A 17,122-nucleotide genomic window follows, 5' to 3' on the forward strand; every position below is an offset into this window, starting at 1 on the left:
GACCGCTTCAGAATATCTTTCAGGCATAAACTTGACATTCTTTCATGTCGTTTGAGTATCCTTGGAGGTGACAAACCTCTGAAAGTGTTGCAGACAACGTCCTGTCCTGCTGTCAGAAAATCTTTGGTTGCATTCAGAAGCCTTAAGGTTAAGAAATGTCATCTTCTGTGAAAGGTCTTTTGCACGGTCTTGTCTTGAAAATCACTCTTGAGACAGGTTTGTCCCCAGTACTCTGTTCTCTTTCACAGTATCTAAACTGTATACCTGACATTCAACCACAGACACTGGAATTTACTAGCACAAGATTTTTTTTCAACATTTTGCCCCCATATTTTCGATTGGGAGCTGTGTATACACACACACACACACACGCATATCTAAACACCAGTCTCATCTCAAGGGATTCTCAAGTTAAGACCAGGGAAGCCAAATTTCTAACATTTGAATATATATGCAGATACAGCATGCTTGTTTGTTTCATATACATTTTTCTGCTTCCAAAGGGGTGTGCATATCACACATTTTTGTACCATAGCATGTTCCTGCTGGGGGGAGATGTGGGGCAGCTGCTTTTGATGGCAGCAATATGCATACTGCAGTGGTGGTGACTGTTGATTGTTTGTTCAGGCACAGTTGTGTATGGAGAGCCAATTACAGCCAGTCTTGCTACAGATGGCTCTCATTATTGGAGCAAGAACTGGGCCAAGGCTGCTGCCTTTGTGACATCTCCTCCCATTAGCCCAGATCCTACAACGCCTGATCATCTCACTTCCCTCTTAGCATGGTAAGTCCTCAAGGAAAGAACGACCTTTCTCTGGAAACACCAAATAACAGACTGCAGCTCAAATGTGATGGTTAGCATGAGAAGAGCTAGCGGCTCTCCTGGGATAAGAGTCCGGAAACCTCCTTATGTGGACCTGGTTTCCCACTATGCCAATATTCCTTTCTCCATCTGGATTGCAACCATGGTGGAGAATGTCAGAGCTGCGGGCGTCTCTCCTCACCACAGATGCCACGAGCCTCTTGAAGTTTTTATAGTCTTTATTTACAGTATTTACAATGGGTCATTAGCACATCATTCATCCATCAGAGTCACTCAGTTCAGATCTCTGCTGAGGCCTGCTTTTGCCCCTCCAACAGCTCATAAAATGGTGAAGTCTCCCGCCCCATAGTTCCGCCCTTCTCTTTACCACAGGCCTTCTCCAGGGGCAATCATAATTTCCCCCCCCCCTGATTCTGAGCCTGAGCTTAACCCCTGCGTTCCCGGTGAACTTTCCATCTCCCCAGCCCTTTCTGGGCTTATTCCAACTGCCCTCTCCTCATTGCCTCCCTCCCCCTCAGGCACCTCGTCCACATCTTCCGCTCCCAGGGCCCCCTCCCTCTGGGGAACTTGAGCCCTCTGGTTCATCCCTGACAGAGAATGTGTTCCTCTCATTTCCATATCATTTGCAGGTGGATTTTTTTTCTAGAAGCAAATAACCTGGGAATGAGCACTAAACTGGCGCAATATCCCACTATGGTTCCAGAAGTGGCTTTTGTGTCATATATAACTCAAGTGGAAATTAACAGTTAGGGGAAAGTTGTGAAAATGGAATAAACTGGAGCCTTTGAGTGGAACCTGGGAGGCCAGGGTTCGTGCCCTCAATCACCCATGAAGCTCCCTGGATAACACTGGGCCAGTCACTGCCCTTGAAGCTACCCTACCTTACACTGTTGTTGTGAGGATTAAATGGGGAGGGGGAGCCTCTTGAGCTCTTGATAAGAAAAGTGAAATGTACTACTCATACTGTTTATTTTAAAAAAGCAGTGTGGCTTTATATGTTTCTTTCCCCCCATACTGTGGCTGCTAGTCCTGCATTCCTGGCAACTTTTTCTACCTTTTGCAACGTGGCTGAGGTTAGGAGTCATGAATAGATTGGTATCTCCCCTCTTCGCATAGAGGCCAAAACACAGCTTCTCCCCCCCCCCTCCATTTTTTGTTTATAATTTAAGTCACTGTGACATTCATCTTGTCACTTTGTACTGTTGAAGTCAGTACAGTAAAAAATATGGCAGAGTCAAGGTTGATTATGAATATAAAGTTGACAGTCTTATTTCCTCTACTGCCTCTATTCACCTCTATTGTAACCTCTAAGGAATGATTTTGAAAATCCACCAATTCTTTAAAGTTTTGTTAGCTGTTTGTTTCTTTTCAACTTACAACAAATCAAAATCACCCCAGATTTTCAGACTCGGTAGGAAAATATTGGATAAATTGGCTTCTGCAACCAGCAAAGAGCACCCCCCCCTCCATTTCACTCTTTGCTTGCCATTTGTTTTAATTAGTGGGGATCTTCAAGTGGTCGGCAGTGCTCACTGCACCTTTACCACAGCGCAGAAGGCCGTCGGAAAGGATAACTTCACCCTCATCCCAGAAGGAACAAATGGCATTGAAGAACGAATGTCGGTCATTTGGGAAAAGTGTGTGGTGAGTCAGTTCAGCAGAATCCAGTGTGCTCTGAAAAGCAAAGGATGCTGACATGGCTTGAAAGTGTTAGATATCTCACTGCATTGTATTGGCTAAACCAGCAGTTTGCAGTGTACCTAATTTGCACTACAGAAACACAAACAAAAACCCCGCTGCCCTTCAAAATTCACACTTCTCTGAGCTTTGCAATGCAGTTCTTCAGCTGAGTAATGTGTACAAACATGCATACTCCAAAGTGTGCATAGAAATGCACATCTTAGTGAAAATAACCAAGAAAATGCACTATATTAGGGAGCATTGCTTTGCAAAAATGTGCACGTTAGGCAAAAATGCATATAAATTGCTTTGAGTGTTTGTTCTTTACAATCAAGCAATATATAAAAGTTATAAAATGAAATAAATATACAATGAGAAATTCACAGTTCAATGCTGATAAATCTTCACGGGGACTTTAACAAACAAACAAACAGATGCGGAATTGTGCAGAATTGTGGAATTTAAGATTGAAAACAATGAGAAACGTGAGAGAAACGAAATGGAAAGATTTGCCCATCCCTAAATAAGTGGCCATTGCTTTGCTATTGTAACGTAAGAATCTATCATTTTAAGTGATATGGACTAGAGCAGCCTTTCTCAACCCGCGAGTCCCCAGATGTTGTTGGACTACAACTCCCATCACCCCTAGCTAGCAAGGCCAGAGCTCAGGGATGATGGGAGTTGTAATCCATCAACATCTGGGGACTCACAGGTTGAGAACCGCTGGACTAGAGGGACCTGTGGCCTTCCAGATATTGTTGGACTACAACACTCTTCATCCCTGACCATTGACTATGCCAGTGTTTCCCAAACGTTTTTGGGCAACGGCACACCTGTTTACTGAAAAAAAATCTCGCGGCACACCACCATTAAAGCCCCGCCCCGTGACGTCAGCGCGCAGCGTCACGCCGGGAGGGACGCACAAAAGTGAAAGTTTTTTTCCCTCCCCCTTGCTGGGGAACCTCCAAGCTTTGGGCAGGCAGGCAGGCAGAGCTGGGAAGGGGGTTTCCAGGGGACACGGCAGCTCCTCGAAAGGCATCTCTCAGCTGCGCTCAATCCTCCTCGGAGAGGATTTCCCCTCCGGTCCCATGCCTTCGTTTGGGGCATCGCTCCGGCTGCTCCCTCTCCCGCCGCGCAGGAGCGATGCCTCTCTCTGGCTCTCCCTCCGCGCAGGCTGAGGGAGGGAGGGAGGGGCGCGTGTGACCTGTCTCTGCTGGGAGACCAAACCCAGCGAGGCAGAGTCGCGCGGAGGCGCCCAGGCAGCGCTGCCGGCTGCGAGGAGGAGCGCCAGGCAGCAGCAGGAGGCGCGGCCTCTCCTCGCCACCGCCGCCCCGCCTCTCGCCGCCCGACTCGCCCGCCTCCCTCCAGGCATCTCGCGGCACACGAGGCAACGTCTCACGGCACACTCGTGTGCCGCGGAACACCGGTTGGGAAACACTGGACTATGCCAAGTAGGGCTGATGGGAAACAGCTTCTGGAGGTCTGCAGCTTCTCCACCTCTGGGACAGAGTTCAGTGCTGAGTTTTATGAGCAGTCACCTCCTAATGCCATCAATAGGCATGTACCATCCCTACTGTCTATGTCACAGTAAGAATAGCTGTGTTGGATTGAACCACCTTGATCCACCTGGTTTAGCATCCTTTTTCTATCATTGGCCAGTTGGATTTTTCTGAGATGCTTACAAGCAGGACATGACAGTAGGCAGCCCTCCTTTTTCACTTGTTCCCAGTATCTTCAGTACTTCAAAGATAAGTAGTTTTTTTCTTCTTCTCATACAAGCTGCAGTATGAATTACAAAGGAGCTCAGCAAGGGGGATAGATCTGGGATGAGATGACAGATTAAGGCCAGAGACTGTAATCTGTTTGCCTGAATTCAATACTTGTCAAATGAGCATGCTTTCCACACTCCAGTGGTCTATGGTTTTCAGATCTCTCTTTCTGAAATCCCTCTCTCCCTTCTTTCCCTCTTTCCCCCCATTTCCAGGCAACGGGGAAGATGGACGAAAATGAATTTGTAGCAGTGACCAGTACAAATCCAGCAAAGATTTTCAACTTCTACCCCAGGAAGGGACGGGTTGCTGTGGGTTCCGATGCTGACTTGGTGATTTGGAACCCAAAAGCTACAAAGATCATCTCTGCAAAAACTCACAACTTGGTAAAAGAAGAACTTGCTGCTTTTACTTTTCTTCAGCAGATTAGAAGTTTCATCATTTATAATGTTGATCTAATAATTAGCTGTGATAAAATGTAACCCAGCTAAGGTTGCCAGCTTGTTTTCCAGCTTTGCCTTTAACTGTGGTATGATCTGCAGGCATTAGCAGGTGCTCATGTTTATCTCCCAAGTGATGAAAAGTGTCACTTACAAAAAGCTGCAGTTCAAACTATTATTAACGCTTGCAAGCAGGTGAGGTAGAGCATTTTTTCCCTAGTCAGCTGACAACCTTAGATCCATCAAAGATTGAACATTAAATTTCACAAATTTCAGTAGAGTTAGTAATGTGCTATGCAGCCAGATCCTATTTGTGTTTGCTTGCATGTAAGTTTCAGTAAGTGCCCTATGTATGCCTTGGAAGCTGTGCATGATCATTCAAAGCCACCTGGAGATTATGCACATTGACCAGGCCCGTTCCTGTTTGTGTGCACATTTTCAGTTATTATTTATGAACATTCCGCATCCAACCTACCATGGTGACCCTCTGACACTTACCTTTTGATATAATTTATCTTGAAGCTGATCAAGAATCTCTTGTTGGTTTTGCCAGAATGTAGAGTACAACATATTCGAAGGAACAGAATGTCACGGTGTCCCTACGGTGGTGATAAGCCAAGGGAAGGTTGTGCTGGAAGATGGGAACCTCTTTGTCACCCAGGGCACCGGCCGTTTCATCCCTCGAAAGACATTCCCTGATTTTGTTTACAAAAGGATAAAAGCAAGAAACAGGGTGAGAACATTTCTGTACATGAAACTCCTTCCTTCCCACTGCTGATGAAATGCTTCCTTGTCTCTTGGATGCAGTTGCAAAAACTGCTGATCGCAGGATCTGGAAAGAGCTGTTCAGTATGACCAGATCTACTGTGCAATATTTAAGCAGGTCTTTCTGGAATGTAGCTGTTAAGGCTTGAGAATGAAAACTGGCATATTTAGTAGCGGATTTTGATGGTTTTCGTATTGGGTGTTAAGCTTAGCTGATGGCTGAAAGTGAAAACTAGGTATGAGAGTTGGATTTCCTAAATGATTCCCTCTCACCTTATTTCTGCTTTCACCCTCATGCTGGACTTGCAGGGCTATAAGTGGATTGCAGCTGTGACCTGGAATCTCATATATAAGAGGGTTTTGAATAGTTAAGACAACTGATAAATCTCAGAGACAGAATTGGCACAGCTAGGCAGACATTTGGCCGGAGGCTGGGCATGTCAAAAAAAGTTCAGTCAGTGTTCAGCCAATGGGTCATAAACTGCCCTAGATATGTACAGACTGATCTAGGATAATCTGCATCCTCAAGTAGGAACTTCATGACAGTCAATGAATCCTCAGTTCCATGAGAAATACCTATACTTTAAAAAAAAAAAATCACTGTAGAATGATTGTTTCTTGTAGCAAGTTCTCATCCTCTTCCACTTCCTTTCAGGAGTCTAATCCTTCAAAATTCTAAGAATCATTATCCCTTGAGGTAGCATAGATGAGAACTAGGTAAACCTTGTGGTACCCTCCACAAATGTTTCCTACCTGTTGATCCTCACCAAGCTGTGTTCTTGCACACTTCCTCCTCTCCCTTTGCACCCAGCATGGGACAGGAGCCAGGAGTCCTTTCTCCTCTCCTGCCCTCAGACGCTCAGTTGCTTACTTTCTCTTTTGTAGAAACCATAGCTCATGGTTGTGTTTGGGCCATTTTGTCCTCTAAACCAGTTTTGCAAACTACCTTCAAACTATGGTTTGCAATCCTGGTTGGAAAGGAAAGTGCAAGCCATAGTTTGCCCATTTAGACGTAATGGCAGCATTCAGTAACTGAAGTGAAATGCATCAGTAGATGAAGGAGTTTGCAGGCACAAGGCTCATTCCTGCGGTGACCAATCATGGTTTGTCAAATGGTACTTCTTATGGACAGAGGTGGACAGAACGTACTACTGCAGAATGGGACTGTGGCCCAGGAATGCCTTTAAGGGCAACTAACCAAGTTGCCTGCTACCACTCTTTATAGGACTCTTTCACTCTGTCCGCAGCATGAGGGCCATGTGGTCAGGAATTATATTGAGCATACAATGTCAGTAGTTGCATTACTACTGAAATTTCAAGCATCATAATAAGCATGAACAAGTGTGGCCTCCAACAGAATCTTGCAGGGTATCCTCCCTCCTAAAAAACAGTGCTGTGGTGCAGGATTAGTCCTGGCAACCATTCCCCCCTCAAGCAGAACATTCTGCTCCTCCAGCCTCTGTTCTTTTAATCTATTTTTTTTCCCATTTTCACTCTATAAGCTGTGGCTACTGAGCAGGATAAGTCCTCATTGTGCTATTTTGTGGGGGAACTTTGCCCCCCAGAAGGGCTTTATAAAAAAAAAGTTTGTTCTGCGGCAAATCTGGGGTTCCCTGAGCATACTGATACCTCCCTCCTGTTTTTCAGTGACCTCATTTTGGCTGCAGCCTCATGGGCAGCTAAACCCCTGAATTCACTGTTAGGAGCTGCAGTGTTATGAATGGAGCAGACAGGTCATCTCAGGCCCAGTTTGGATATTGCAACTTGCCCCCCCCATCCAATACTGATCAGGACTTCTGCATGGACTAGTTGACCCTTGTGGTCCCTTCAAACTCTACAATTCTATGATTCATTTAAACATTACTTATTGTCAGGGTTGTCGCAGTTGACATTCTAGCAAACTGTTGCATGTACGTGGCATATGATAAGGAGATAAATAGGTACCACTCCGGCAGGAAAGTAAACGGTGTTTCTGTGCACTGCTCTAGTTTTGGTGTTCCATTGTGCCAGAAGCGGCTTAGTCATGCTGGCCACATGACCCAGAAAAACTGTCTGCGGACAAATGCCAGCTCCCTCAGCCTGTAAAGCAAGATGAGCGCCGCAACCCCAGAGTCATCTGTGACTGGACTTAACTGTCAGGGGTCAGGGGTCCTTTACCTTTACCTTTAAGGAGCATTTGAATGCAACTTCTTCTGTGTGCAATGCTGCCTTGGAGAAGACCTTTCAGTGGCCTGCATGAGTGAGTAGCAATGCCCCACCTGGTCCTTAGCTCCCTTTACATGCACAGTTGGGTGCTCACCATCTTCCAGCACACACCTACCTCTGTGTCTGTGGGAAGGTTGCCTGCAAGAGAGCAGGTTGGTTGGTGGTAGGAACCTTCAGTGTATGGAGTGCACACATGGAAAGAAGTTGCTTCAGGGCCCTGGATGATACCCTTAACCTTCAGTAAATAAATGCTAAGATTTATGCACATTACCTACTTACTTGCTGGGTTGCCTGGAAAGTAGCTACCATTTTTTTATCCATAGGGAGCTATATATTGAGTCCTGGCTTTACCTGCCTCGTCAACCCTTTTCTTACTTTTTACACACATTTGGAAGGAGTGAAATGGGGTCAGGGGGGGGAGGAAGAACCACTCATAACTCTGTCATATTCTAGCCGGAAACACTTACAAGTCCTGTAGGCTACCAATCAAACTGTGTTTGCGTTGTATGCGAAAGATGCAGCGCCCTCTGTCATTTTTAATTATCCCAAGAATGAAGTTCTCAACAAAACATACACTTCCATTTAGGCTGAGCTGGAGGTTTGCAAACTCACCCGTAATTGGGCTCCAAATAGGGCAGTCAGTGATTGCTCGTGATGGTAATTCATTTGGGCAGTTGCCTTTGATACTCAAGGCGCTTATTCCGATTGTCTACATTCCCCTCCTTGCCCTCCTGTCTAACAATAACTTCCTGGAAAACAAGCATTAACACAGAACGGAAGAGTATCAGAAGAGCCCTGCTGGATAATCTAGTCCGGCATCCTGTTGTTCAAGATGCCTGTGGGAAGCCCAAAACTGGGACACGAGTACAGTGGTGCCTCGCAAGACGAAATTAATTCGTTCCGCAATTCTCTTCGTCTTGCGTTTTTTTCGTCTTGCGATGCACGGTTTCCCATAGGAATGCATTGAAAATCAATTAATGCGTTCCTAGGGAAACCACCTTCAGACCAGGTCCGGGGACAGTCTGTCCCCGGACCTCTTCTGAAGGCTGGGGGGGGACAAGGGCTTTTCTTCCCACCCCCAGCATTTTAAAAAACCCTGGGACAGCGGAGGACTTCTCCGCTGTGCGGGGCTATCTTAAAATGCTGGCGGGCGGCATTTTAAAATCGCTCCGGACAGCGGAGGACTTCTCCGCTGTCCGGGGCGATTTAAAAGCCCCTGGGAAGGCAGGCGGGGGGGGGACAAAGACTTTCGCCCCCTGCCCGCCTTCAGAAGGTGTTCCCGACCCCCCTCCCCACTTCGGAAGAGCTTTCCAAAGTGGGGCGGCGGGGCCAGGTGTTCCCGACCCCCCTCCCCACTTCGGAAGAGCTTTCCGAAGTGGGGCGGCGGGGCCAGGTGTTCCCGACCCCCCTCCCCACTTCGGAAGAGCTTTCCGAAGTGGGGCGGCGGTGCCAGGTGTTCCCGACCCCCCTCCCCACTTCGGAAGAGCTTTCCGAAGTGGGGCGGCGGGGCCAGGTGTTCCCGACCCCCCTCCCCACTTCGGAAGAGCTTTCCAAAGTGGGGCGGCGGGGCCAGGTGTTCCCGACCCCCCTCCCCACTTCGGAAGAGCTTTCCGAAGTGGGGCGGCGGGGCCAGGTGTCCCCGCCCCCCCTCCCCACTTCGGAAGAGCTTTCCGAAGTGGGGCGGCGGGGCCAGGTGTCCCCGCCCCCCCTCCCCACTTCGGAAGAGCTTTCCGAAGTGGGGCGGCGGGGCCAGGTGTTCCCGCCCCCCCCGCCCCACTTCGGAACAGCGTTTTAAAATGCTGGGGGTGGGGAGCGAAGCGCTGCCGACCCCCAGCATTTTAAAATCTTCCCAGGACACGGGGAGATTTTAAAATGCTGGGGGTCGGCAGCGAACGCTTCGCTCCCGCCCGCCAGCATTTTAAGATCGCCCGGGGCAGGCGGGGGGGAGCAAAGACTTTTGCCCCCCGCCGGCCTTCAGAAGAGGTCCTCTTCTGAAGGCCGGCTGTGGGCGAAAGTCTTTGCTCCTGACCGCCAGCATTTCCCTATGGGCTTTCGTCTTGCGATGCAAGCCCATAGGGAAATTCGTCTTGCGAAGCGCCTCCAAAACAGAAAACCCTTTCGTCTTGCGGGTTTTCCGTCTTGCGAGGCATTCGTCTTGCGGGGTACCACTGTACAATGACCCCTTCGTAGTTGTTCCCCAGCAACTGGCAGCATATTGCCATCATGACTCGTAGCTATGGAGAGCCTCCATGAATGTGTCTAACCTCCTTTTAAAGCGAAGTCCACGACCCTTGCCACTTCTTGTGACGAATTTTCTAGCTTAACTGTGCATTATCATCGGCAGCACTATAAAATATGTCTATGTTTGTGTCAGTCTGGGTATATAACCATCTGCAATGTAAACAACGAAGCAGAAATGCTTCTTCAAAATGCAAAACGCTTCCTCTTTAAAAGGTCTCTTGTGACAGCATTTCTGTGCCTATGCCCAAGGCCAAACCATTACTTACTTCTAGCTAACTTCTAGCATGTTTGAATGATACTCCTCAGAGGAAGAGTAGCTCTAGCTAACTTCTTGTAATAATCTTTTGTCTTGCTCCGTTGAGTTCTGTCCCATTACAAGGAGAAAGGGAGAGACAGCTGTACTGAGAACAGCTGGTCAGGAGAAAATAATAATACCACTAACATTGTTTTGGTGACAACCATCAAACATTTGATCATGAATATACCCCAAGGAAAACCAGCAAACATTCAGTCAACTGTGATTCTCCCTCTTACTTTTTTATAGCTTGCAGAAATTCATGGTGTTCCTCGTGGGCTTTATGACGGACCAGTTCACGATGTCATAGTAACTGCTAAAGCTGTGGCCCCAACTCCTACCTCAAGAATAGCTACCTGTTCAGGCAAAATACAAGTTCCTCCCATCCGTAACCTACATCAGTCAGGCTTCAGCCTGTCTGGTAAGTTGATTTTTTTTTTAAGGGGGTGGTACAAAATAAACAGCAAATTCACCTGGATAAAGAGAATGCTGACTTAAAGGGAAGCTCCCATTTTGTTGACACATTAACCAAGATCTGTGTCACAACCTGAAGCCCATGCCAGATTTATAGTAGTGGTATCTGTACTAGAATTTAGGGGTTGTGTTTTCTGCTGTTGCTACATGCTAGGCATGAAATAAGATTTGAATTAGTGACTGAACTGATGTGACTGCATCTTAAACGCTTCATTTGGCATGGCTATGTGGCCTTTTAAGGTGACCTGTTGCTGTTTTTATTAATCTCACACTTTGGTACCCAAGACTAAGGGCACCTGCAATGGTGCACAAGCACTTTATCTGCTGCAAGCTTATCTGCATTCTCTGTACTACGGTGGGGGCCTAGCAGTGCCTTTTCGTGGGCATGCATCAAGATCCAGTCACATCAGTGGGTTGCATGGTCAGTCTGTGGCCTAGTACTGTCACTTGGGTATGGACTTGCATCCTGTGGCTCCTGCCAGGTTGTTGGGCCCTAGTAACATGACACTCCAGTTTGTGGACCGTTACTCACTTTGCAAAATTCAATTTTTGAAGGCAAGTGCCTTGTTCAACGGGACGCGGTTGGCGCTGTGGGTTAAACCACAGAGCCTAAGACTTGCTGATCAGAAGGTCGGCAGTTCGAATCCCCACGACAGGGTGAGCTCCCATTGCTCGGTCCCTGCTCCTGCCAACCTAGCAGTTTGAAAGCACGTCAAAGTGCAAGTAGATAAATAGGTACCACTCCGGCGGGAAGGTAAACGGTGTTTCCGTGCACTGCTCTGGTTCGCCAGAAGTGGCTTAGTCATGCTGGCCACATGACCCAGAAGCTGTACGCCGGCTCCCTTGGCCAATAAAGCGAGATGAGCACTGCAACCCCAGAGTCGGCCACGACTGGACCTAATTTACTTTTACCTTTACTTTTACCTTTACCTTGTTCAACAGTTTTCCTTTGCACCTCATTGACTCAGGTGCTGTGCTGCTGTTGCCAAAAATAGCATTCATTGAATGGGAGCTTCATGCCTGCTTGGAGAATGTTTAAGACAGGGGTCAGCAAAGTTCTTGTGGCTTGGGCCGGTTCATGGTCCGGCAGACGCCGCGGTGGGCCAGAGTGTGTGCGCACGCATGCACACATGGACAAATGCTATTTCTGGTGCTCCTTCTGGTGCAGAGGAGGCACGCGCAGCTTTCCATTGGCTGCAGGAGCTTCCTGCAGCCAATGGGAAGCCGGTTAGTGTCCCGGAAGCCGGTCCCCGCTCTGCTCCATGCCAGTTTAGCACGGGAGCTGACCGAGCGGGCAGCAGGGGTCCCCGAGTGGGCGGTGGGGGTCTATGGGCCAGTTAAACAACCCCCATGGGCCACTTCTGGCCAATGGGCCTTAGGTTGCCAACCCCTGGTTTAAGCCCCCTTTCCAATTGGGCTTGCTTACTAGCTTACTCGGAATGTACCACCCTTGGTGCGCAAGGGGTGGTACAGATGGAGCACTGGATGCAGCACTCCGTCGCCATGGTTGTATGACAACCATGAGAGGGTAGGAGAAGACAGTGTCTCCTCCAGAAGGGCATCACTTAGCACTAAGAGAGGGAGGGAACAGGGTGGGGCTGCCCATTGCATGTTCCACACTTGGAGATCACCTATCACTCTTGGGCTTGGGTCAAGGAAGGGGTCCTTGAATGTACATTTGTGATATGGAAGCAGCTGGATCTGTGGGGTGAGGAAGTTTTTTCAGCCCAGGCCCACATCCTCTGGGGTCCACACACCAGAGTTGGATGGGACAGGGCTGGAGGCAGAAGTGGGTAGAGTAATGAATGTAAATTTAAATTTTGTACAATAGCTTAGTTTCTCCACACACTTACACATCCCTCTATATCCTCTGGGAAAATGAGAGGCATTGTCAGGGATACGTTATTGGCAGGCAAAAGTACTCAAGGAGGGAGCAAAGCAGGGTTAGTAGAGAATGTGGTCTGGGGAGATTCCTAAGGGCCAGGTGGGGAGGATGGAGGCTGCATTTGGCCCCTAGACCTGAGGTTCCCTGCCCTCTGGCTTAAGTAGCACTTGTTCATCCTGAAGATTAAAAGAGGACCTTCAGTGGCAACCACTATCACTCCCTAGATTTTAGAAAGTGTCTTACCTTTTAACCTCTGTGTGCTGCTTAGAGCATTTTGGGTGCTTCATAAGTCATAAACAGTAATAATATATTTCCTTTGATCAATGATGTCATTATTCATTCCAGCATGCTGTAATTATTTTGGGTCACATTTTATTTTAACTCGATCCAAGTGTGAAACTCTAGAAGTGTTTAATCTTCTTTTAATCCTAAATGCTTAGCTATTAAGAGCTGTTCGAAAATACCTTTGGACACGGTCCAGACAGTTAAGTACTTTCAGACCTTATTAATTTCAGTGGGGGAACTGAAGCGCAAACATAAATCTCATCTGCTGAAATTAACGTGCCTTTAGAAGTGCTTAGCGTCTGCCCCCTTCATTTCCTTATGTTCTTATAAAGGAGTATAAGATTTCCTATCTTTAGGAATTAGCATATTATGGTTCAGTTTTTAAAGGGCATGATTCCAATGATACATGGCAAAATTCTCCATGATAAAATTTTCATGATAAATGATTGTGCAGTAATAAATGTAAAAGAAGATAAAACATTATAATATAATATAATATAATATAATATAATATAATATAATATAATATAATATAATATAATATAATATAATATACTTGATTTACATGTACACATTCCATTTCCTGTGTCAGCATGAACGAATCTCCATAGACATACTCTCTTAACAATCATGTGATGCTCATAATAAGGCGGTGTTGTATTAATGAACGCATTTCTTGATTTACTTATTTGTAAGCATTCCATTGTGTGCCATTTTTCTTTTAGGATCTCAAGCCGATGACCATGTTGCAAGACGTACTGCACAGAAAATTATTGCTCCCCCGGGTGGACGCTCCAATATTACATCTCTGTCATAATGATTCAATATTTGATCCATATGCAGACATAACTGTGATTAGATCTGACTGGGCATGATCAGGCACATTCAGGCTGCAATCCTACACCCATTTACTTGAGTGTAAGCCCCATTGAACTTGATGATAGTTACTTTGGAGTCGATGTGTGTAGGAGTGCACTGTCAGAAACACTTTTAAGTCCCATTGCTTGAATCATAGCCTACTGAAATCAGTGGCACTTGCCCTCTCCCCCCCCCCCCCGCTGGGGCAGATAGTTTGTAGAAGTGCGTTTAACATTCCTTTAAAATTACTGTATCGTTAAAAGACTCTGCCTTGCCTACACTCCCCAAGCACCTCTTGCATCACAAACGATAATCACCGAGTCTGTGATCCTTAAGAAGAACCTTTTTAAAAGTGACCATGTGGATATTTAACACTGCCAAATTAAAGGGCTTGGATGGGAGTGCACATCCCAGGAATATGAAAACGATTTGCCTTCTTACTCAGGATAAAATTCCCCACCGTTTCTTCTTTCAGTGGAAAATGAGTGCACCCCTCCCCAGTGTATAGATTTTGTCAACTGTTTTAAATATATCCTCCAATTTTCAGCAAATCTCCAGAGACATGCATGTGACCTTCTAGTGAAGTACTTTTAAATTCTGTTCAGCTGAACTGCTAGTTGTGCGCTAAGTTACAACCAAGGCATACCTGAATACTTATTTCAATTTTGAGGCTTTCTATCAATGATCTCTGCTCTTTCTACAAAAATAGTTTTTACTGGGAAGGAATCCTTGTACTATTTTAACACAAGCAGCTTATTCCTATATTTCCTTTCCTTTTTCTTTTATACTGACAACATGGAATACTCCCCTACCTTGCTCCTGTGCAGACATATTGCTTAACCTGGATTTGTTTTGACCATGCTTAAGTGTTAAGCCATAGGTTAAGGACTGGCCACAAACTAGGAAGTAAAAGCAAAATTTGACATGGGTTTTTTAAACCTTGGTTTGAATCAATCACAGTTGTGTGATCATTCCCACGTCAAACAAACCATGGTTGAGAGCATCTTTCCATCTTTACAACACCTCTGCTTGCAAGGTAGACAAGCAGGTTTCACTGATATCTCTCTATACTTCCCCTTAGCTCACTGAGTCACAGGTTCACTGTGGGATCTTAACCAGAATTAAGGCAACAAACCATAGGTAGGTGTTATGTCTACATGGGCCCTTGTGAGCCTCAAACTCACTGCCAACATCTTCCTGACCCATAGGACTCCTTCGTCTGGTAGATTGCCATATGGAAACCACTGCTCTAAATTTTATAGCTGCAATTTCACCAGTAACCATAGATCGAGCCACAAATGGCTTATGACTGACATTGATTGAAAATGTCTATAAGATCTCATTGGTAGATCCTTGAACATAATTTTAGGAACCATTGTCACTCAGTATCGTTGTGGCAGCATGGATATAAGAAATACAAGTGTGGTCTGATTGTTCATGAAATTAGGTGTCATAGTGTCACTTTAGAACTGGTATAAAACATGCATCTAGACTTTGAAATAATAATAATAATAATAAGATAGCTGAATTTCTGGAACCTGGACACAATTGTGTAAGTGCCAGTGTGTTTTTAGTCTTTTGTTAGTCTTGGACTTTTTAAAAACAAATTATTTATACAGGGTTTTTTTCCAAGTACCAAGTGTAGACCTTCTAAACCAGAAAATAGGTGTATCTGGAGGTCAGCAGCACACCGTAAACTTTTTATAAAACTTATAACAGGTTTATTATATTTAAAGCTATGTACAGCAAAAGTGATCTTCTATATTCCATATCATTCCATAAAACTATGCTTGTGACTCGTTTACACAAAACGACTTGTTTTTGTTCAGTTTTGTTATTTACATTCAATAAAGTTTCTTCGAAATCAGCTAAATGATAAGCCAGATGAATGATTCTGACCTCTCTTCATCTTCATATTGATTGGAGATAAGGTAACCTCTGCATAATTAGTATGACTCAACACCCGTTGAAATTAGGGGTGGACCAATTTGATGGGTCCTTGATTACTGGTCTCTTTTATTTATATTTGGTACTGCTTTGGGGTTTTCCTCTGAAATGTTTTAATTTGTGACAATGAGGTAAAGAAAAATCAGGTTTCCCCATTACTGTCTTGGCATGATAGAAAGAAGAGTGGTATAGAGGCTGTCCCTGACCGCACAAATCAGCTGTGCAAAAAGGGGGGGGGATGGTTTTCCGCAGAAGATTTATCAAGCTATAAAAAGTGTCCCTAGATCAGTTTTTCCTGGAAGCACCAGGAAACACGGGCAAAAGTATTCATCCCTTCGGAATGAGAACAACTGTTATCCGCCCCCATTTTGAATTGGCTTCATGGTGTCATTACATAGCCAAGTACTTTTGGGGGCAGTGCAGCAATACAAAAAAAAATATAATACCACTACTATCATGTTGACCATATGATTCCTGATTGGCTGGGCTCCTCATCAAGAAGGAAAAAGCACTTTAAAAATGCACTAAATCAGCTACTGACCAAGGCTGCAAATAGCAGTGAGCGAGGGAAGTAAGGCGAAAGGGCAGCATTCATTTTGCAGCAGGAAAAGCACTTGTGAAAAATTGGTGCCACGCTCTGTATACCAGAAAGGCGTGACATCCAGACTGAGAAAAGGAAACACCATTTTGCCATGGTCATGTGCAGTCATGTGCAGATAGGAATGTATCCTGCAATGGTAGGTGGAGGTCTACATGCAGTCCCTCAGCCCTGTCCATTAGCCAGGATCACAAACATGTAGCCATTTAAAAAAGACAAAACCTGACAATCAGATGTTCAGGAGGGAAAGCCAGAAGACATGCAGTATTTTTCTCTCTATAAGATGCACCAGACCACAAGACGCACCTAGTTTTTGAAGGAGGAAAACAAGAAAATATTCTGAATCTCAGAAGCCAGAACAGCAAGAAGGATCGCTGTGCAGTGAAAACAGGAATCCCTCTTGCTGTTCTGGCTTCTGTGATAGCTGTGCAGCCTGCATTCGCTCCATAAGACGCGCACACATTTCTCCTTACTTTTTAGGAGGGAAAAAGTGAGTCTTATAGAGCAAAAAATACGGTATTTCAGTCTCCCTGGCATTTCCTTTTCTGCCAAATAGCTGATCAGAGAGGTTCCAGATTCATTCTTCTTCTTTGTAAATAATTTTTATTAATTTTCAATTAAAAACATCCCAATTAATGGCAAATTCAATCAAATCAAATCACAATACAGACATAAAGCCAAATTACATTCCAAATTAAAATTTCAGGGAAGAACTTCCCATGTTCTGGATGTCGGGAGCAATTATCTCACACTCCCCCCCTCCCGCTTTCTTCTCTATTAACGCCAGTTTCCAAATTCCGATGCCAACCTCTCAAAATCTTTTCAGTCGCTGGTACAGAATTCCTATCATTTTAAAC

The 17,122-nt window shown here is 45.5% G+C and overlaps 1 protein-coding gene across 2 annotated transcripts in view; it reads left to right on the forward strand.

Annotated features, from left to right (window-relative positions):
* Positions 1 to 15,587, forward strand: part of DPYSL4 (dihydropyrimidinase like 4) — a 33,230-nt gene extending 17,643 nt beyond the window's left edge. For both annotated transcript variants that reach the window (XM_082222907.1, XM_082222906.1), the window contains exons 9-14: positions 628 to 784; positions 2,326 to 2,467; positions 4,488 to 4,658; positions 5,266 to 5,445; positions 10,468 to 10,639; positions 13,588 to 15,587. In XM_082222907.1, coding sequence (XP_082079033.1) covers positions 628 to 784; positions 2,326 to 2,467; positions 4,488 to 4,658; positions 5,266 to 5,445; positions 10,468 to 10,639; positions 13,588 to 13,679 — 914 coding nt within the window. In that variant the 3' untranslated portion in view covers positions 13,680 to 15,587. The remainder of the gene's footprint in view (positions 1 to 627; positions 785 to 2,325; positions 2,468 to 4,487; positions 4,659 to 5,265; positions 5,446 to 10,467; positions 10,640 to 13,587) is intronic.
* Positions 15,588 to 17,122: the final 1,535 nt, after the last annotated feature.

The sequence above is a fragment of the Podarcis vaucheri genome (assembly GCF_965113315.1).
Source record: "Podarcis vaucheri genome assembly, chromosome: 5".
NCBI lineage: Eukaryota > Metazoa > Chordata > Lepidosauria > Squamata > Lacertidae > Podarcis > Podarcis vaucheri.